This window comes from Rhipicephalus sanguineus, chromosome 1 (assembly GCF_013339695.2).
Source record: "Rhipicephalus sanguineus isolate Rsan-2018 chromosome 1, BIME_Rsan_1.4, whole genome shotgun sequence".
NCBI classification, from domain to species: Eukaryota; Metazoa; Arthropoda; class Arachnida; order Ixodida; family Ixodidae; genus Rhipicephalus; species Rhipicephalus sanguineus.
In genome coordinates, this window is record NC_051176.1 from 132,687,200 (window position 1) to 132,710,011 (window position 22,812).

General features: G+C 47.1%; 1 protein-coding gene across 1 annotated transcript in view; it reads left to right on the forward strand.

The window, feature by feature from the left end:
* Positions 1-19,524: 19,524 nt before the first annotated feature.
* Positions 19,525-22,812, forward strand: part of LOC119398442 (nose resistant to fluoxetine protein 6-like) — an 80,465-nt gene continuing 77,177 nt past the window's right edge. Inside the window, exon 1 of the mRNA XM_037665352.2 lies at positions 19,525-19,746. Within this exon, the coding sequence (XP_037521280.1) occupies positions 19,570-19,746 (177 nt within the window). The 5' untranslated portion in view covers positions 19,525-19,569. The remainder of the gene's footprint in view (positions 19,747-22,812) is intronic.

Sequence of the window (22,812 nt, forward strand, 5' to 3'; positions counted from 1 at the left end):
CATGCCTTTGCATGAAAAGAGGGCGCCGTAGAAAATAGAGTCTTTTAGCAAGTTACGGAAATACGGTACGCAAATACGGCAAGGCAGCACGGTACCGCTCCTCCTTTCCCGGTCGTTGAGCGGCCAAAGCACAACCAGCGGGAAAGGAGGAACGCTACCGTACTGCCTTACCGTATTTGCGTACCGTATTTCCGTAACTTGCTAAAACTCTCTAATGGCAACTTCGCGCTCTGCTTCGAAACTTTCGTTGCCGCACATGTGTGGCGGTTTGGGCGTGTTGGTATGACATGACCAATAAATTCTAATCGCACAAACAGGCGAGGACAGAGAACATGTATGACACACAGGTGCTACTGTGTGTCATACATGTTCTTTGTCCTCGTCTGTTTGTGCGCTTAGAACTTATTGGCCGCACAGGAGTGCTAGATTTGACTGGACTGTTCATAGAAATGTCTGCTTTCCGCAGGATGTGTTTTTAGATGCGAAGTATCTTATGGCGGAGCTCAATCCGGTGGTGGTGGTGGTGTGCGGCGTGACGACCCTTACTGCGCATGCGCATACCCTCCCCACTCACCCTCTCCCCCTCTCCACTTCCTCTCTCCACTTTTCCCCTCTACCATTCCCCTCTCCACTTCCCCTCTCGCCTCCCCCTTTCCACTCTTCCTCTGAAACGCGGGCTAGACATGCCGAAATTCTCTCCTGCGCAACGCCGCTATGAGCACCAGCGCATGCGCGTCCCCTCCCCCTCTCTCTCCTCTCCTACGCTGCCCCTCTCTCGCACGCCTGCCGATCGCGTTCCCCGCTCGTCTGTGAGAATTAACAGCCAGGCTAGAGGGAAGACAAGACTCGCGTAGCGTTCCTCTTCGCGTTCCACGACGCGAGGTCGGTAGCATGCCCAAAGAACGCCAACGGAACGCGATCGTGCAAGTGCTCCGGCTTCGCATCGCCTCATGGTCCCCTTTAGCGGGAAATGGTGTAATTTTTTTCACCAAGCCCGACGGGTGTTCATGACCCTTTTAAATGTCGTACCGTCGGGTCTATTGTTTGACCAGGACATAAGGCAGCACGACCTTGTAAAGTAAGCTGTGTTTGTATGTGTTCGAGTGTGTGTGTTTATGTGCACAAACATGGACAAGTTGTACGCAGCCTTACGGATGGCTTATGCTGAACGAAGTGATCGTGTCTGTAGTGGCCAGGCGGGTTGGCCTTGTTCTCGTTGGCTAAAGGATTGGATTTATCTTCGAACTATTTAAAATACTATATAAGATACTCTGAAATATATTTGATTTGCAGCAAGAATACTCCCCTTTCGGAATATTTTCAAAATACCAAGATACTCTGAAATGTAAATGTGAAATACCAGAGACTCTGAAATGTATAACACAGAAGCACAATAATGTGTTTGGGTGTTGAAATAACCTAACTATGGTATTTAAGATATACACAAGTCTATCCCCAACTGTATTAACCGAGCTAAGAACGCTGACGGATGCTATGAGCATTTACCTGCAAATCCTTATACAGTGAAACCTCGGTGATACGAATCTCACGGGACCACCAAAAATATTCGTATCATCCGAAATTCGTATCACCAGAAATCATGGAAAATTAGCATGCTACAAAAGAAAGCTGGCGTACATTTTCATTTATTGTTTTTCAGGGCCGCAGCAACGTCAGGAAGAACCCTGAATGATTGTCAGTTAAGTTTTTAGATGTCGGCAGTCATATCAGCACTCGTAAATATACGGCCCGTAAGCGCGTATTTAATTAATGAACCAGGTCCGTTGTGACCCGCGACAGCAGTAGCCTCTTCCAAATTTTAGTATGCTTTTTTGCATGACACCGGAGTACTGCAGCGAAAGTAACAAAAGAAGCGCCTTGACGCAATAGATCAAGGCCACAAAATTACAGAACCACGGTCCTGTGTTATGATTTTGTTATTGCGGAGGTGTTGGAGATGTTTTTTGGGAGTTTTACGGCCGTGCCCGCACAAGTGCGACCTCAACCGTCGCGCATGTTGACGTTGTGAGACCTGACTCCTTCGCCAGACCGTCCTCGCCTTCTTTCGGTCCTCGTCCACCTTTCATAGGATATCTGACGCGCGAGGCAGGCACGTGCAAACACAATACAACGACAGCAGTCCGTGTCGACGCGTTAGAAAAAAACAAACAAACAAAACGCATGGCGCTAATGTCCGGTGTAATCTAAACGCGAAGGCACATAAGAGCCTCAAAGATTCGCGCACACCATCTCGGAGGCCGTGACGCGTCTCTGAAGGTTCATTGTGATCGTAAGAAAAGTATTTTTTCTTACACCGTAATTCTGACGACTTGGCGGTGCGGCGCGCATGCCCACGCTTGCGTTCCCGCGCTCGCGCGTGCTTGGCGCGTCTTCCGCGACAGCGTGGCCAGCACCTGTTCGTACCTGGGCGGTAGTGTACGTTCGTATCAAACGCCGCTGGGTGAAAATCGATTCGCAACAACCGTACTCCATTACATTGCAGGCCAGTGGGCCTTGGCCGAGACCAACGAAAAATTCGTATCACCCCGAAATTCGTATGAGCTGTGATCGTATCACCGAGGTTTCACTGTAATTACATAGTAATTTAATTTAGTATCGGACTTCTTTGTACAATTGTATAGGTTGCATTTCCTGTCATAAATCATCAGCATAAAGGACACTTCCAAGCTAAATATTCGTTGTAGCCATTACATGAACGACAAAATATGTTATTTCGCCTGCACTGGCACGTTGACACGTTGAACATCCCGTGTGTATACTGTTGTACTCGGCAAAATAATTGAAATGTGCAGACAGATTGTGAGGAACTCGACGAAAGCTTGTTTGGGCAGGTCACATTCTGCAAATGAAAATTACGGTCACTGCCGAAGTTGATTGTCTTAGTTAATGTTTCGGAGACGATACGATTTCCTTGTTCAAAATGCATCAGACGTAGTGTCATTGTTCAGTTAAGTACACAGTGCGTGACGCAAATGAGCAGGTGTAAACATGATCACTGCTTCCGTCTGCTCTATTAGGGTAAGGCGGGGCAAAATGAGACGCGGGGCAAAACGCGACATTTTGACTTTGCCGCCCTCTACAGCTAATACAAAAAGTACCTTTTATTTGTTTCTCTATTTCCGCGATAGGGGCCGGTAGTTTTCGTCGTTTTTTGTGTAAAAGTTGATGATTGCTCACAGCGTTCGCGCGGGAAAGATTGCGGGGCTGATGTCAGTGTGTTTGTGACCCGCCGAAAAGAGCAAAAATCTGCTCGGCCAAATTTTCGGATCCGTGCATGAAGCTACTCCGGCGTCAGTACAGCAACGTAAGTATTTGTATTGTTACTTTATACTACTAGCTACATTCCGCCAAAAGTTTAGTTCATTTGGTGCCGTAGGCCAAAGGGCAAACTTTTTTGAATTCGGGCATGTGAGAGGGGGAAAATGCGACAAAAAGGCATTGAATTGCCTTAGAGAGTGTCTTATTAGGTGAACCATTTATTTACGCTCATTATATATAATATTTTTTGTTTAGGATGGTACGGACGTACAAGAGAATATCATCTAGAGTTTCCTGGGAGGAAAACGCCATGAAAAATGCGCTGAATGCTTTTCAGGAGTTTCGGAGCAACACAACGTCGGGTTCTGTTTGAATTCAATGCGTGGAGTGCAAAGACTGGGCTCATGAAGACTGCGTGGGGCCCGCGGAGTGAATTTGGAGAGCTTCTACTGCAAGAACTCACAGGATAAAATTTTTTTACACTGTCTCGTTTTGCCTCACGCAGAGTCTCGTTTTGCCCCGCGGGTTGGGGCAAAGTGAGACATCTGGTGCATTTTTTGTTTCTTTTTAAAATAAACTTTTGAACAGGGTGATTCCACGAGAGATCGAACATGCCTGTCCGGTCGCAATTTTTGTTTTGCCTGGGTTTTTTATATGTTATGTGGGCACATTAAAAGTGCACGGAACTGAAAATTTTATTTCCAAGAAACGCTCCCAGCGCGCCAAAAAAATATTTGAAGGTGGCGGCGCGGGCCTCCTGTTTTTGCTCACTGCAATGTTTTCGGATTTCACAGCCGAATTTAGCGCGAACTATAAATGATGTGTCGAAATTTTTTTTTGCTAGTTTTAATACGCATTACTGTAAATTACATCCATACTTTTTTATGCCGTCCTCAAAAAGAAGAAAATGTCAAAAAATGGCAAACACGGCCGAAATCAAAAAAGGGTCCTTGGTTTGAGGCGCCTTGGCGCCTTTGCTACTTCAAACAGAAACTTGAAAACAATGTCAACTATAGAAAAGGGCCTTTGCAACATTTTTACGGAAGATCATTTTCCTACGGGCAGCGCAAAAAAAGAAAAAAAAATAGTTAAAGAAGGAAGTTTTTTCAAAAAAGTACATTTTCAAAAAATAAAATAAAAAAAAACTCCGGTCTCAATTTTGACGACAATTTTTTATCGAAGAGCGCTTATGTTAGTGAACACACGGTTTTAATATCACATGTCCTCGTTTGCATTGTTTACGAGATATAACTGGCCAAAATGACCCTCGCTGTGTGTGCTCACTTCAGTGCGACTGATGGTTGTTATTAGCTTGCATTGTGCGTAAATCGCAGTTTTAATTATTCTGCTGCAGCAAAACCTTGCCCTGGTGGCTTTTCGTCGAGAAAAATGTGTTCTCAGATTTTATTTGTGTCTAGCGTGTGCTAAAGTGGGCTTCTGCCGCCCTCTAAATGGCTAACGTGTAAACAGTTTGCAGCCTATAACCTCGCCTACAATCATCAGAGTAAAGATGGGCGCGCCTGTTCAAGATATCAATCGTTTCTTCTTCCTGAAGGAATGCCTGATCTACCTCATCGCGGTTAGATGTAGACAGGTTTTCCTTGAGGAGCGTAAAGCAATGCAAGCAGACTTCGCAGGTGTCGCGAAGATCCTCAGCCTATGACAGTAGCTTCTGGAGGTAGGCAACAACAAAAAGAGCAAAGAAAAAAAATTGCGTCACGAAAACGTTTTCTTCAGCAATCTTCTTTTTGTGAACGCGTAAATAATCGGCACAGAACAATCGGACGTAGCCATGGGCCGCGCGCATCGCGTGTAGTGAACAGCTAGACCTAGAGCAAGTCGAAACGTTTATACGAAACGGCGCCGCACAAATTATCTCACATCTGCGCAGCTGTCATGAATGCCTTTCCAGAACTTCTCACGGTTTAACATTTTATGACTAAGGGTGCCTAACCGCTTTGGGCTGTAATAATTAATTTGTAGGCCACACTCATTGTCAAAACTAAGGGTAATGTCCGTCTGCATGGCGCCACCAATGACCCCTGCTGTCCTCGACATGCGAAAGCACTTTAGTAAAGTGGCAACAAAACATCATAAATTGGGCAGCTTCGGCCACTCATGGCTTAATCATGCCGCACCGCACGTTTTCTGGCTGTTGAAACGCTGAGGTAAAGGCCGAGATGATACAGGAAGACGTTATCTGCGACGCCGAAAACATGTGATAGCGGGAAGTGAAATAAACGGCTCGGAAATCATTGAGCTAACTTTTTATAAATGCTGTTTAGGCACAGTGTGCGTCGAATGGGGAAGATGGTTAGAGCGTACAATGCACGTAATGGAAGGGAAGCAAGCAGGCACTGAGAAAACAACTGCATAACAGCGCGCCTGCTGATTGTGGCATTTAGTTACAGATTAAGTTGGCCTTCGCTGCATACAGATGCTTTATTCTGTGTGCAAGGCGATTTTTTACATAGTGACCTAAACCATGTGTTCGCGGTGTCTCGCGTGCGAATAGCGAATACTGGCGGGGTAAGTTGAGGTTGTAAGCTGCAAACTGCGTTGGCGTTAGGCCTTTAGAGAGCGGCAGCAGCCCACCCCCACACACGCTAGACACATTTAAAGTTTGAGAATACATTTTTCTAGACGACAAGACACCAGAGCAAAGTTTTACTGCAGGAAAATAACTAAAACTAGATTTACGTGCAGTGCAAGCTGATGACAACTATCAATCGCACTGAAGTGAGCACACACAGCAAGGGTCATTTTGGCCAGTTATATCACGGAAACAAAGCAAATGAGGACATATGATATCAAAACCGTGTGTTCACTGATATAAGCGCTCTTCGATAAAAAATTGTCGTCAAAATTGAGACCGGAGTTTTTTTATTTTATTTTTTGAAAATGTACTTTATTGAAAAAACTCGCTTCTTTAACTATTTTTTTCTTTTTTTTGCACTGCCCGTAGGAAAATGATCTTCCGTATAAATGTTGCAAAGGCCCTTTTCTATAGTTGACGTTGTTTTCAAGTTTCTCTTTGAAATAGCAAAGGCGCCAAGGCGCCTCAAATTTAGGACCCTTTTTTGATTTCGGCCGTGTTTGCCATTTTTTCACATTTTCTTCTTTTTGAGGACGACATAAAAAAAGCATGGATGTAATTCACAGTAATGCGTATTAAAACCAGCAAAACAAATTTTCCACACATCATTTATAGTTCGCGTTAAATTCGGCCGTGAAATCCGAAAATATTACAGCGAGCAAAAACAGGAGGCCCGCGCCGCCACCTTCAAATATTTTTTTGGCGCGCTGGGAGCGTTTCTTGGAAATAAAATTTTCAGTTCCGTGCACTTTGAATGTGCCCACATTACATATAAAAAACCCAGGCAAAACAAAAATTGCGACCGGACAGGCATGTTCCATCTCTCGTGGAATCACCCAACAGTCGCAACATCGCCATGTTTATGTAGCACATACCTTGTACCCAAAAGAAAGTTCCTGCAATGATGTTTTATGGTAACGAGTGAAATAAAATAAAATATGCGCTATTTTCAAATGTTTGTCGCATTTTGCCCCGCCCTACCCTAATAGCATCTGCTGCCGTCTGTGTCAGTAATGATTTTAGCAGCGGTCTCGTTCTGACATTTCTTTCCGCAGCTGTGATCGCAGCATCATCCCAGCTGATGAAGGGATGACTATTGTACGCATGCGCCGCGAATGCATTGGATACGTTGAGATCTCTTTGCTCATCGCGTTTGTGTTGCGCCCGTCCTGTGTGTACCACTCTTCTCTGTTCACGACTTCTGGCGCTGCCTAGCTGAGTGTTCTTTGAGTCGTCGTGCGAAGTTTCTCGTTTCGCTAACGTAGCAGAAGTTGCAGACTTTGCACGGGATCTTATGGACGACCTCCTGTGAACTTATCTCTTTCTAGGCGATCCTTTACGTGTCGCTGACATCTTGTTGCAGATTTTATTGGATGGCACGTATGCAACGCCTAGGGCATAGTTCGAGGAAATTTGTGACAAATCTTCATTGGTACCGGGCACGTAAGGAATGATGGCTCGATTCCAATAAGCGCGTTTCCCTGCTATTTGAGGATTCAGCACCCGCTTTTCGATTCTGCGCACAAAAACAGCAGAATAGCACTTGTTTAACAGCTCTTGATGTACCGTGAGAACCTGTCCTTGGAAGTTTGTTTTCACTAGAGCATAAGCAAGTAACACAATGAATTAATCACGAAACGACACAAAAATTGTGCCCGATCGGGTTGCAGGACGCAAAGTCGAGGTAATGGCCGGTGTCGGTCATTTCCCGGTGAATGAAGGACAGGCCGCCGTTCTAACGACAAGCAGGTACGTGCGTCGAAGAAAGACAGCTTACTGTTTCATCTTAGTTCCATGGTGAATTCTATCACAAGCTCTATAGCTTTAAGGCTTGTAGCAACTGATCGACGTCGTCCTTGTGCAGCATGCAAAAACAGTCGTCCACATAAAGCATGCAAACTTTTGTTGTGGGTTCGAACTCTGCCAGAACTTTTTGCTTCGGCGCTCTAGTCGCAATGTATCTGGTGGTCGCTGATATCGATGTCTTCATGGCAGTCCCCCGTTATTGCCTGTATATTTGAGAATTGCAAGTAAAGTACCATTGGCCTAGCCAGAGGGAGGGTCGGGGTAGGGGGTTCAAACCCCGTCAAACCTTTTCTGTTTATGTGTGTACATATACAGACGCACATACAAACACACGCGTACATACATGTAAAGGAGTCGGACACACTCCCCCCTCCCTCCCCCCGTTCCACTTCCGGAAATAAACTACTGGCTACACCTCCGTAAAGTACGTATTACCAGAGTGCTTCAGGACTCCGGTATCAACGAAAAAGAACCGAGGCAGCGGACGTGGCTCAGAAGTGTCCAGCGGCGTCCGGTAGCCGAACGTGACGTCCTTGACAAGGGCTGGTTCCTGGTTATTTGGCGATGGACTAATACCCAGGAACGGTCATAAAATAACGAGGTTACATCAAATGATACCATCACATTCTCATCATTCAGACTCATCATTAAGATCGCTTGATAACGTGGGCAGGCCGCCACTTTGACCACTGGCCAATCGCGAAAAACGCAGTAGTGCGTTGACATCGGAAAGGCATCGAAATACTGGCCAATATTTTTAGTTTAACTGAAGTGTTGTGTATGTATTTTTAAGATTTATTTCCTTGCCATAAATGGACGGAAATGACAAGAACAAGTCCCATACACAAGTGTCGTCACCGTGGCTGAAGATAACCACTTTGTGTCACAAACGAGCACGTCAGTAAGGCGTGCGCGCGGCCGCTTTCAGACGACAGCGGGAAAGCACGGTGCCAGCCGTTCGTTCAACGAACGCGCGCAATGAAAACAAGTATCAAAAATGCCGATGCTCTTCCTCACCCACACGAAACAGCCGCACACAGCCAGATCAAAAGCCGGCAAAGTCTAGAAACATCTAAAAGGAACAGATGATGCAACGTCGAGCGACGCCACCGCGGTTGGAACCGGCGAGACGAATCTCGCTCCTTCAGCTTTGGCTGTGCTGCACGCCGAAGAACACTCCCGACGCTTCTGGAACCCGGGGGAGAGGAGATATAAGCGTTCACCGACGCCCAGCGAGCAGCCAGTCGGTCCGGAGATGGGGAAGTTATGTTGAGTGTGGTTCCGTCGGCCAAAGAAGACATGTTTATGATGTTGTGCGGTCCTTCGATCGTCGATCTGGAAGAATCGAATGATGACCCCGTGTGATCAGTAAAAAGTTACGGGAGTGTTTCCTGGAAGAGAAACATTCGGGACCGACGACGGAAGGGAACAATGACGATCAGCACTGGAGTTTGCGTGAGCGTTTCCTGGAAGAGAAGCATTCAAGTTACGTCCAAGAATTGTGGACTGGATACGTTGTTGAATATTCAGGACTGTAATTGTTCTTGAATAGGTTGTAATGCATGAGATTGCATTTGTAGCGCGTGATCTGTTTGCTTTGTTCCCGTGTGTTAACAGGATCTGTGTTATACAGGGAGCTGTAATTGATACCAGCCGAGTGTGCATGCTTGTTTAATGCTTGTACTGCCTTAACTGAGAATATATTTTGTTTGTGTTATCAACTCTTGGCTCTGACTCGGTCTTTGGACCACAACCGGCGCTCGCTGGCACACTAAAAGGACTAACTCTAAATTGTCCGGGCTTTCGTGGTGCGTTTCGGGGGGCCGATACGTCAGCCCTTGGAATCTGCCCGGCGATTGCCACCCGATTGACGGGACAAGTGACACTTTGACTCACCAGGCATTTTATTCATGGAGATGTCATAGGCTGTAAATGTCCATAAGAGAATATTCCAGTGAATGCTGATGCTGGAAATGTCATAAGTGAAGCCGGCCTGCCAATGGCAAAAACACCCAAGAAAGTGGAGCTTTTTTGATTCGGCCCGAGAAAACATTTGTTGCCATGTTAAACTATAAGGCGTGTATGTTGGAGCTGCAGCGTCATTTCGAAGCTTTCAGTTATACAGGCAGCCATACGAGCCTTTGTTCTTGCGTCCAGGTATATTTATTTGATCAGCCGAACAAACATTACGACGGCGTTTTTTTTTCTTTGTTCGTTTCTAAAACTTTGCGTACCTTTGACACAGTCTCACAAACTCTGCCTAGGTCAATTAGGCGCGTGTACAAGTCAATGATGTGTTTCTCTAGATACCTTCTTATGTCCGAGGATCGCATTTGTAATGGACATCTCAGGGGCAGATTGAAACTTCTGGAGGGTCCGGCACTTATTTCTCGTCCCCTCTTTTTGTTTGGCATCTATTCGAATGTCTTCATGGCGGACGATACAGACATCTTGCTGTCCTCGTGGCCCTGAATGTTGTTAAGTGGAGACAAGTATGTTTTCTCGAATCAGAAGTGTCAGTTATGGGAAAGGGGGGGGGGGAGGGGAGGCGTACTCCCTACAGCCCCCCCCCCCCTTTTCACACGGGCCCATACTTAATTTTGTCCAAGACAAAATATAGTATAATGCTGAAATGAACGTCGCGCAAACAAACGCGACAATTTCGATCACAACAGTGAAAGGCTTGTTTTGTCAGTTCGCCCTCTGCGTTTTTTCATCATCTCCACTGTGCCTACAAACGCCCTTACTGCATGTCGTGTAAGCCCTTCATTAGGCAATCCATTTCCTCCAAGTATGTATAACCCACTTACGCCCTCCTTACTGGCGCCAGCCTGATAGCTAAGCTCATCTGAGTCTCCTTTAGCGATGTTGTCGACGTATAGCTGCCTTGTCTCTTGTGCTTGTTGTTCTAGAAACCTCTTTTTCAGCCTGGGGCTATAGCTCCGCCTTTCGAGGCGTACACACAGTTAAAATGCATGACATGGCCCATATGCCAGCGTTACTGCCTTAATTCTTTCGTTATTTTGGTCAACTTCAACGACTTTCTGTTGAAACGCCAATGCAGATCAACCTGTATCCGTTCCTCATGCTGTCGCTAACAATTATACGCCGTTTAACTTGAGTCATTCTCCTAGTTGCCTTGCATTGTGTGCTTTAAATCTGGCTTCTTAAGAGGCTATGTGGTAGGGTAGATCGACTAAAAAATCGATTTTTTAATTTCATTACTAAAAAAAATACACACTGAGGAGCACAACCGCGCATTGGCGAGCGCGTAAGATTGATCCAAGCCATTTAAAAATGGTACCGAAAACCGCGACTTCTGATGGATGCGACTGTTCTTTTCCATCGTGATTTCCGCGTGTATGTATTTTTTATAAGAAATATGGCTAGATCGGTTAAATATATTCATTTCCTGCCATGTTAGTTTTGATTGCGAATTTTCCCACCAGGAATGCATTTGTAGCGTAGTCATTGGTGTATGTTGTGAGCGCTTTCCGCGCATGATTTTAAACATAAAAGCGCGTTTTTCTCACGATCGGTTTTTAAAAAATTTTCCAAACTTGACGTACCTTTCCTGGAAAGCTATCGGACAGGTAGCGCTGAAACGTTTTCAGGTAATACTTAAATCCCTTCATAATAGTCGGAACCTAAAACGCTGAAAAACTGTTTAAGTTATGATTAAGAAAAAAAAAAGACTAATGAGAATGTCTTTCTCATGGCACGTGACAGGTGAAGGCAATATATATATTTTAAATTTTGAGATAAATGCAGGAATCTGTTATTATAGCTAGAGGTTAATGCCATTATCATGCGGAATAATCGTGCCAAATTTCACTGTCATACTGTTTTTAATTTCTGAGAAAAGGTACACAGCGCTCAGCAACTGAAACGCTGCAGTCAGCCTGCTTGACGGCTGGTGCTTCTTTGAGCCATCGGTGAATGCTGGGTTTTTGCCCGGAAGTCAAATATTGTCAGAATGCGGGAGCAAGGGCTTTTCTTTCATTAGATACCATAATGAGTTGTATTGGTGTCCTCAGCGCACAAGGGTGGCGCAAGAAAGCGCCAGGTGCCATGCGGGCCGACTGTCGCGTTCCAATTACTGAGCACACTGTACATTTAATGCTACGCACCAGTCTAAAATTTGCTACTCATCTTCGAAAAAGTGTGGAAAGCTACAGGGTCAACATTACGCACAGTGAAGGTCAAAAACTTTTTTATTGAACACGCAAAATTTCACAGTAAAATACGGAACAGTTTCTGAAATATACAGCTGAAACCAAGACAACCCGTTTACCCTAACATACACCCTTAAACGCAAGGAACATGGATCCCGTTTCTTTTCACCATGTTGGCACTGCAGTACTTTTTTTCCTCGTTGACAAGGTTCAAAGATCGAGTAATCCTCAAAGCAACAACGAGCACTTTTGTCACATCTACTTCTTGCACAACATCTCTAGCACAAGTTTCGTAGCCTTCGCAGCCATGAATAGCAACTGGGGGAAAAAAAGTCTTTTAGAAAACCTTCTCGAATACTTGCTGCCCAGAAAGAAGAGAACGATAAGAAGCATGTCGCCGAGAAGGATTTTGCCAAAGGCTCCACTAACTTGAAACTCGTTGCCCCTTTTGAAGATCTCCCCTTTTCTCTACCGGGCCAATCTTACGCTCAGTAGCTTACACTCGGGGTGGAGGTCTGGTGAAGTTTTAAAATAGGTATGCGAGCTCATTACTCGTTTCATATACTGTAAGCGTCGTGAAATGTGCATATAACAGCAGCAGCAACAGCAGCAAAAAAAAAAAGTCACAGTTTCGCCGCAAGGGCGAAGCAATGAATGCGATAGCAAGGAACTAATGCTATACGAAGTGAGGCTCGCCAATGGATACTCTCAGTTTGAACAGCGCTTCTGTTGCAAAGGTGGCCGAAGCAGCGAAGGAAACTAGCGTGCTTCAAGTGTCGAGCTGTGACACTTGATAGTTCGCGCTCATCTTCTGTTTGTTCGTTTGGCGGCGTCCCTGAGCTCGAGTGACATTCGTACGCGCCGTAACATGAGCGCGGACATCACGGTGAAAGCGTGAAACATTCCTCTAACCCTCGCCACGAGAAAACCACGCGAGCAGACCGCGGAAGGGCAAGCTTCTCCCATGCGCAAATATAAGAAGAAGCGAGCGAGCTCGCCGACGACTTTTAAATGCGCCCGTCGGGCTCCTAACGCCATCTCGCTGGTAATGAAGAAACGCTTATTATCGCCTGCCGTCTCTAAGTCCGTCCAGCGCTAAATGGTGTGTATATAACGCTCGCCGTTAGCTACGTGGAGGATCTGCGTTTCGTGGCGTAGTGGATAGCGCCGCTCGCTGCGGAACAAGAGGTCCCTGGTTCGATTCCGCGCTTCGGAAGCATTTTTCTGAGTTATTTTTCTTTGGGGCCTTTATATATATATACATTCTTATACATATACGGTGCATGACGGCGGCGACGGCGACGGCAAAATCCAGCCGAGACTGTCCATATATAATTGCTATCGCAATAATTCCCCTTTTGTTCTGTTTGCAAGACTATGCGTACGCCGTCGTGGTTCGTTTCGAAAAGGAACGCGTATATATCCTCTCGTGCTCTCATTATGCAATCCATTGTTGCAACGCGCGCGCTTCTCGCGTACTTCCCCGGCGTGGCCACTTCTTCCACGTTTGATTTTCGTAGTATACCTTCTACAATCTATAGCAGGGGTCTCAGACTCACTTCAGCTAGCGGGTCGCAGTCACGAAATTTAGCCTCCCGCAAGGGCCGGGACAGTGAAGAAGGTTTGAGCGGGGAGGAGGAGGGGGGGGGGTTGTAGTTTGAACAAAATGTCACCTAACGTTACGCCTTTCCCATAAGTCATATATGGGTCATTTCTGAAGGGAATTTGGCTTCAGTACTCTAGAAACATATCGATGACGATCTCCAGAATGACTAACATCTGCACTCCGACTGTGAAATATAGAGTTTTCCATGGTTATGTTTCAACACATGGTGACCGCATGGGGTGCCCCACGAAAAAAGATGCTTGAGACCAATCCCACCACAGTAGCTTACCCGAACAAAGCGTCATTAATCGGAACAAGCGAGAAAATAATGCGAGTACCATTTAGAAAAGTTATAAAACTTTTTCCTTGTGAAGCCACGGGCCGCTGGCGAAAGGCCCACGTGCCGCGTGTTTGAGATCCCTGACATATAGGTACATGCTTCATGTGGTGCGCGCCCAAGAACATTGAGGCTTGTTCAGTTTAAAAACTACGCATTAACTTTGGCCGCAGTAAGCTATTTAGCGTGCACCGAAAATGTGGCTGCCGTGGCCGGGAATTGAACTCACGTCCTCATGCACATAGCCGATAAGCCACCACGGCGGTTCGTGCTCAGTTTTACGATGCGGTCACTATCAACGAGGCACTTCGTCGCGAGAAATTTATGGCACACGGAGGCGGGGTAAAAAAAAGCGGACCTATCTTTTGTCCTTCGTTATAGTGCTGAGCGGCGCCGGCTAGATTCGCTATTTCTCTAGCGCGTTTTTCAGGTGTGACATATTCTCGCCCAATTTTTATCAAAACAAGGCCTTCTGGCCCTTAGCCCAATTCTTCGCCACCCGAAGTGAGATGACCTTTTTTGGTGTGGTCAGTGTAACAGTGGTGGTATGATTACACTGCATAGGCTCACATATACACTGTGTCCCGCATACCACGTATGACACTGCGAGCCTACCGCAAGACTGTCCGCACTTGCTTACACCTAAACGCAGGCACGGTTTTGGGGCGTAAAACCCCAGCAGTTACTATAATTACTAAACGCAGGCAATCAACTTCGGATAGCCGCGCGAGACTCAAATTTGTCACAAGTTTATACTCGGAGATAGTTGTTAGTGTGGTGGCTCAAGATTTGACCTGCGTGATGTGGTTGGCCAGATCGAGACCGTTTTGTGCTTGGTACCTGCTGTGACAGTTTCTAAAGTGATAACATTATGGGCACACTTCATACATTTTCGTGGTATCTGACAGACAATACGAGCTGACATCGAACAATACTTGCCGATGGCAATGGCAGTGCCTCAAACAACGTCACAGGACGCCAGCTGCCACGAAGCAAAAATAAGTGTGATCGTAGCCTAATGATTACGGCATTGGGCTACTTCATGGAGCACACGTGCGATTCCAACATAAGTCACGTATTTTTTTATAGTATAGCATTATGGGTGGACTACATTGTTTCGGAGGTATTCATCAAATAAAACTCGAGGCGTGTTGAGTGTGCACGCCAGCAGGTCATAGTGTACACGTTAGTAAAAAATATGAGCAATAAAAACGCTACTGCGGTATTTTTACTGCTTTTATAACCTATGTGAAAGCTTAAAATAACAGAGAGCTGAGCTGGTTGGTAAGTATCCATGTTAAAGAGACATTGCATTACACTAAAGTGGAGTTGGGCGAAAGAAATGAAATTTAAATTAAAAAAAAATATCTATGTCCTGCCTACACCACGTAAGTATCGCAGGCCGAAATCGGTAAATTAGATAAAAGAACAAAATGTACTAAAATTTTGATTAAAAAGGGAAAATAAAAAAAATAACAAATTTGATCCCACCTAGAAAAACCACCTCCAAGGGAAATATTCTCTAGATTACATACTACGGTGCCTCTTCATCTTGACTTACAATTCTTTTTATACAATGGATCCCCGATGAGCTCGTCTTGACTAACAAGTCTTCCATTTTTTTCTTTTCCTCTTGACCCTCTTGTGTAGGCTTTCCATTTCTCTCTTTGTTGGGTCCCACTGTTGGAGAGACGGGTCCGTGTTGGGCTTGTCCTCCAGTCTGTCCTTTTGAGGCTTACTGTAAAACTCGTCAAATTGATTAGTGACTGAACAGGATATGATTGAATACAGGCTGGTTGTTATCGTTTTTTTTTTTCTTTTTGATGACTTTTATTTACTACCCCGGCTCCTCCCTGACTCCACCGGCTCTTACAAAGGTGTTGAGGGAAATATATTATCATAACGCAATAAAGGTGCACTGTATCGGCTTCAAATCACATCAATACAAGTACATGTAGTATAATTACACAAAGTCAATCATATATTAATATCATAACGCAATAAAGATGCACTATATCGATATTAAAGAGACAGGGCGTGCAAACACACCCGTTGTGCGACTGCTGGCAGCTGTCGAGATGGCTACAGAACGACCACTGCGCCTATAGGAAAAAGTGGGCCAGTCGCGGAAACAGGGTGATAATAAAATGAACCACGGTCATACTGTGCTGGGATAAGTCGTCGTCATGCTACGAAATGTGTTGGATGTGGCGAACAGTTATATAGCGTTTAAATATAACGGTATCAAGAAAGCATTTCACACCTGCAATGAGGGCTAGGATATCTGGAAACGATCTCATATTTTCTCTCCGTCAAAATTAAGCTCAGCGATTTCAATGTGCTTATCGATGCTGTTAGACTGCGCTCTAATCGACGCATAAATAGCGCAAGCTGGTGTGGTTGCTCACGCAAGCTTCAACCGACGGGCGCCTACGACTTACACGGCCAAGGCCGCTATTTCGTAACGATGCCTATACGGCTCGATTTTATGCTGCTCTTGTCATCCACTGTTTTACGGCGGGCTGACCACGTTAATAACGATTGGCTCACCGCCGCTCTAAGCACTAACGAAGTGCGATAAAGCTTTAGTGTCGGAAAAGGCATCGCTACGACATAGCGGACCACAGTTCACGTCTAGCTTTCGCATTATATATATAGAATGAAGGAAAGAAGATTACTTTTAAGGGCACGTTTTTCTTTGTTCGACACAATATTAATGAGAACTAACAGACAATAATGCCAAGGAAAGTATAGGGGATGTTATTTGTAATAATTGGGATATAAAGTGAAGAAAGTAAGGGACCGAACCGAAGAAGTAGGGACCGAACCTGCGACCTTCGAATAACGCGTCCGATCGGACGCATCGGACGCGTTATTCGAAGGTCGCAGGTTGGGTCCCCACCGGCGGCAAGTTATCTTTTCGTCCACTTTACTTTCTTCACATTTATATCCCAATTATTACAAATAACATCTCCTACACTTTCCTTGGCATTATTGTCTGTTAGTTCTCATTAATATACAGAGAAGCGATATAGCATAGGTATATTGTAAAGATGAAGGACACAGAGCAGCGCAAGGAATCGGGAACACGCCCAATATTTGGCCGATCTCTTACGGTGGGCGGAGGATAGAAGTAAAGCAGGTGACTGGAGGGACGGCCTCTTGTCTCTTCTTTGCAATGGCGCAGTCAACAAAAGCCCAGCATTATAGGACGTCACAGCATTAAGCTCAATCCTTGTCAGTCGTCGCCGTTCCCGGTCTCTCCTGTCAGGGAACACCGTTCACGCTTCCAATGTCATGGATAGCTTTCTTCGGACAACGTCAGCATCCGATTTGCCAAGAGAGGAGATGCCGTTCACGCCTTCTTGGTCATGAATGCCGCAGCGGTGAGGACCGCGACGGCCGCATTGTTTGCGGACGCCGCCCAATCTAGCTACCTCGGCAGCTTGACGGACATGATGCGAACAACCTCGCTGTTGCCACAGCACTGTAAGACTACATCGCCTCAGTGCCGCCCGACTTCCTACCCCCGGCACTATTATTACCGCACGTTTCGGAAGTGTCACACTCGCATGGTTTTGAAGAAGGTGCCTCTGTTTGGGTACAGAAAGTTACCACGCGTTGGGTGATCATCGTGCCTGGTTTTACTGGCATAGAGGCGACTTCGTGGAGCCGTCAAAGCTTGGGACCTATCCAACGAGAACCCAGCGAAGCTCGGGAGCATTACCGTCTCACCACTGCAGCTGTTCCTGACATGAACTCGGCAGATGGGCTCGCAGTCATGCGCCACTGTAGATCTCGGAATGAATCTGCATTTTCTACAGCGGGTCGCGCACTCGGCGTCAGTGCACCATCTTCGTTGCTGGGGTCCGAAATCCCCGCTCCACCACAACAGTCATTAACGCGGCCCTCGCGCTCGTCGTGTACATAAGGTCGTCGGCTCTTGTACTTTACGCGCTACCATTGCGGACTAGATCGCAGGAACGAAGTAGCTTTGAAGTATTCTGAGCCGCACTTACGGAGCTCACTGCAGTAATGTGCCGAGTGATTGGCTTTTCGCTCCACCCTGAGTGAGGTATGGCTGAAGGAAGCCAAGGCGACCAACACGGCTGAGGTCGTCATTGTCAAAAAGCTGCCCGCGCAGTCCAAGTCTTGCTATCAGACGCTCAAGAGACGGCATGCTTTGGCGCAGGCACAGCTATCCGCTGTATCAAGCCTGCAAAGCTCGCATCTCCACCTTACCAACCATGTGCGTAGGCAGAAATTTTTTTCGGTGGGGGGGAGGGGGGCACCTCCTTGATCTGAAGTGGCGGCCAGGCAAGCAGATGTGGTCGAGTGTCATTTTGGCCTCTGTGAGCGGTGTAAAAAAAAGTTTCCGGGGGGGAGGGGGGGGGGGGGAGGGGAGGCACGGGCCCGGTGTGCTACCCCCTGGCTACGCCACTGTTACCAATTGTTTCATAGCGGGCACTTCGTCTCAGTCTAGTGTCCCGGTTCCTGACCGGGTTTCGCCCTTTACTGCAGGTCCGGACGTCGACTACTCGGCTTTGGGCGGCATCTTGTCGAGCTCGGGTGATTGAATCGTATTGACCTGCATTGTTCTGTCAGGGGCAACGTTGCAAAGACGCGCCAGATAGCTGATTAAGAGGTTTCTTAAGTTACACGGTGTGTCATTCCTCTCAGGCGCTGTTCAGCGTCCAGGACCTCCTGCTACGACTTTCCTTTAGCGACGGGATAATTCTTTTCAAGACTTGCGACCCTCGCGAAACAACTCATTCTCCCCGTCAGAGCCACCTTCGGCGACTATGACTGGTCATAAGGTCGCGCCGAAAACTTGCAGCGTAGCCGAGTGTAAAAGTGAAAGCGCGGAATGGGAAAGAAAGAGCGCGAATGAATAAGGGTAAAATGTACACCGGGCTCTGGGAGGGATTAAAGTCCCTAGATTTTTCCCTCTCCTTTCTTAAGTACCGCCAACCATCGAAGCGCCGCCGACGAAGCTCATTCGTTCGTTTTCGGTAGCCATGTTCTTCCTAACTCTTTTCCAGCACCTGGTGAAACGCGTCCTTCGCTCACTAATGACGGGGGGTTGGCAGGAGGAGAAAGGCGCGTCGCGTTAGCTTATTGTCCTCTGAAAGATGCGTGGCTAATGTACTTATACGTACGTGGCTTTGTAGATCTTCCAAGTTAGGAAGAAAATGGCGGCAGACGCCGGCTGCGCGTGAGAAAGGGCCGGGAGAGGAGGCAGTTGTCGATACTTAGGTAAAAGGGAAAAATCTAGGGACTTTAGGAGGGATGACTCCCGTTTGTCTCTCCAACACAGCTCTCCCCCCCCCCTCCCCTCTCCCCCACCTCCATATGTACGTATTCTCAATATTTCTCCTCACTAAGGGAATGTTAAAGAAAGAAACGAAGCTAAAACAAAAGCAGCAAGCAGAATAAACGGCAAGAAAAGGTAAGCAGGAGTACTAACAGATCTAAACCAAGGGATTCATCTGGAGTAGCGAGCGGGGCCCTTTTTCGGGCGCTGACTGCCGTCCATCCTCACTTTCTCCGCCTTTACGTCAAAACGTACGCATTAGGCGACCCTTTCCTCTTGGCCTCCTCACGGGCAAACCGCGTGCGATGCGCTGACCCGCCCTCTCCCCTCTCCTCGCCCGCGCACTGCTGCCGCGTTTTGGAGAAAGCGCCGCGCGGCTGCTGCCGGCGCCGTATATACGGAAGGGACCGACCCCATTTCGACGGCAGGCCCAGTCGAATCTCAAGCCGTTCCACTATGCGAACGTCTCCGGCGGCGCTGCTCCGGCCTGCTCTGCCGCTGTTACTGCTTCTTCTGCTCGTCCCACCGCTGGTGCTGGTACCGGCGAGCGGGACGAAGCAGGATGCATCCTCGACGCCCGCCGCATCCGGCGCATCCGCTAACGACGCGCCCGTGACAGACCCACAGAAGCAGGTGAGCACCACGCTTGTCGGCCGTCGTCGTCTTCGTGTAGCGTCAGTGTGCACCGTCTGCCTGCTTTCGAGCGCTATTATTTTTTTGCCACGCTAGAGGAAGTGGGGCAAGAATGAACGCTGGAAAGTCGAGTCTTTTTTTTTATTTTGGTGAATTCGAGTGGCGGCCTGTTCTAAAGCTTTTAGAATCCAAGTTTAGCCCACCTCGCACGCTGGGCGGTGAAAGAAGGGCTGCACCACGTCCTTTCACTTGTCACCCATCGTGACCAGTAGGAAGCGAGTACAAAGGGTGGCCTTCTTTTTATCGTCTAACGTTTGGTTGTGAATTGCAGGCAACGGCATCTGTCGCTGCTTCATTTGCGAATATTTTCCAACACACTCGCTCTAGAGAAATGAAAAGTTATTTCTCAGTGACAGTGCTGCGGGTTGTTGCTCAGCGCGAAGCAGCGAGTGCCAACGTGTAAAGTTGCCAAGAGGTAGACTCCTGGGGCCAACAACTCCTTAGAACGCTTTCGTGACTGTCTCTTCCTCGTCTTTTCTTTCCGTGTCCTATTTGATGCTTTCTGTACTTATAAGAGAGAGCAAGTTCACGTGAACGGGGGCAGGCAGCACCTCTCACGAACGCGTCGAACTCTGCTCCAATATTTTTCTACTATTACGCGACTCTCACGCGGTTAGAAAGTCGCTACAGTTTTCGTGTACTCTTGTTTTCATTTTCCTTTCTTTTTTTTTTTTTTGCAATTTCAATCGACGCGTATCTAGATTGCCGGGTGGATATCTTGCGCGAGCTAGGGATTGCTGACATCCTGTGCTCGCGCTAGAGATCTCACTTTCCGGGAAAAGATCTGTGTCTCAATGACCTCATCTGGAAAAGAAGCGAATAAGCGAAGCCACGCATTTTGGGAATTTGCCAACACGCCGACTTCGGTTTTCATTCGCATCGAAAGCGCCAACTTGCTCACCCATCTGACATGAGGGTGACAGGATGGCGCGCCGCATTGGAAGCGATTCAGGGTTGTCTGCGAGTTTGCTGTCAAAAGCTTTCTTTCTGTGGTAGATTTCTCACATTTAGCGGAATTAGGCGCACTTCAACTGAAAAAGCTTTCGAAATATCTCTCTTGGTCAGTTTCTGAATGGGAGCTCGTGCTCAATGATAAAAAGAGAGGGGTTCCTCGCGTGCAGGCAAAAGGAATAGCACGAAAGCTGCCGTAATCTCATTGAGCAGTACGTGCAGTATTCCTCTTTCTTCTCCTGTTTCTATTTGCGTGTGCGTGTATTTCTTCAATTGCAGCGCTATGGCTGTTGCATACCCCAAAGGCCACCTAATAGCAAATTAAAGGTAGTGCCTTATATAACCCGCTTGTAGGTGTCAACAACGCGCAGTTGAATCTCAGTCGCTTGTTAGCTTCGTAAGAATTGGATACATTTCCATTGGTCTGGCTCTTTTGAATGAACCATCGTCGCTACGTTCCGACACACATGTTTGTTCTCCTGAATCCTCTCTCGGTTTTGCTCACGATGGCTGATAGCGATGGGGTAGGCAGAGAAAGCGCCCACGAAATTTCCGCGACCGCCTTTTGACTTTTGTGCGATTCTGAGGAAACCTGACCAGCCCTCGGCAATGCGGTGGTCGCAGAGACGACCCGCGCCTCGCTGCTGAACGCGGTAGTCGTCTGTGGAACTTTCCGGGCGCACTCTCTTCCGGCTCGTCGATCCGTGGCACGAATGCACTACAGCAATTAGCACTGCGCACCTTCAGAGTGCGCGTACGCTATGCGTTTTTTTTTTTTTTTATATACGCTGTGGATCTTTCGTACGGCGGGCTCGTATGACGTTATAACCTTGCCGTGTAGTGGGGCCAGACATCGACAGGCGGAAGTTTGCTGGTCGGCGCTGACCGATTACTGCAGGGGCGGAAGTATTGCGCCGTGAGACGCGCCGCAAAAGTAGAACAGATCGCGGCCGGAAAGCGATGTTTCCTCAAGCAAATGTGCACAGCCAAATGCGACAGCGCTGTTTCGCGCGACGCGAAGCGCGTTGCGTCGTTGTTGCGATGATTCATTGCACAACGCGGGCGCATACACGTGTGGCGATGAACCGACTATGCCAGCGCTTCGGAGTAAAGGAAGCTGAAGGAGCTGCACATTTGCAGCGCTAATCTTTTTTTTTCTGTTTAAGTAAATATGTACTTTGCTGACTCGAGTGAAGCACTAGTAAGAAGCTTAAGCGCGAGGGAAGCATCGCACGTAAAACGGATATTTTCAAGCTATATTACAGTCACAACCCGTAATTTCACGCTTTCGCTTATGGCGCTTTCACATTGACAAGTGCCCTGCAGACCTCCGCCGCGTTGTCGGAATGCCGAGGGACTTCGGAACGCCTTTATTCCGGTGCATATAACATATATGAAAAGCTTCCTACCGCGGGCGACCAGTAGAAAATTCCGGAGAAAATAAAGGGAAAAGATAGGTGCTCGATAAAAGGAAAAAAAAAAAACGGGAACGCTGCCGCGTCGTCACCATTGTAACAGGTTGTCCGGTTGTGTTCTGCTTGAAGCATTTGAGGAGCGCGCTAAACGTTACTGTATGTACTCTTATTCGCGACTAGCGTGACGTGACTTCACGTATCGGACAGAACGGTGTTTCTTGTGAAAGCTTACGTATTTAGGCTGTCGAGGCTTTCTTGAAGTCATATTTAGCACTTTTAAGCTCGCTTGTACAGGCGTACGTGTTACGGTGCCTGCCGCAGTATGGAACATCTTACGCATGGATGAGATATTCCTTGCAAAAACCCGCTTGCTTTGTAGAGATTTGTAGATCTTTTTCCTGGCACACTGCAGTAGTCACTTCAGTCTGATCGTGTGCCATTCTAATGTAAAAAAATTGCAACAGTGTCTGGGGGCGCGTCTCCACAAAACAATTCGTATGCTCTGAGCAGTTTGTAGGAATACGAGTCAACAATGATATGTGGGGTTTAACGTCCCAAAACCACGATATGATTATGAGAGACGCCGTAGTGGAGGGCTCCGTAAATTTCGACCAAAAGGGGTTCTTTACCGTGCACCTAA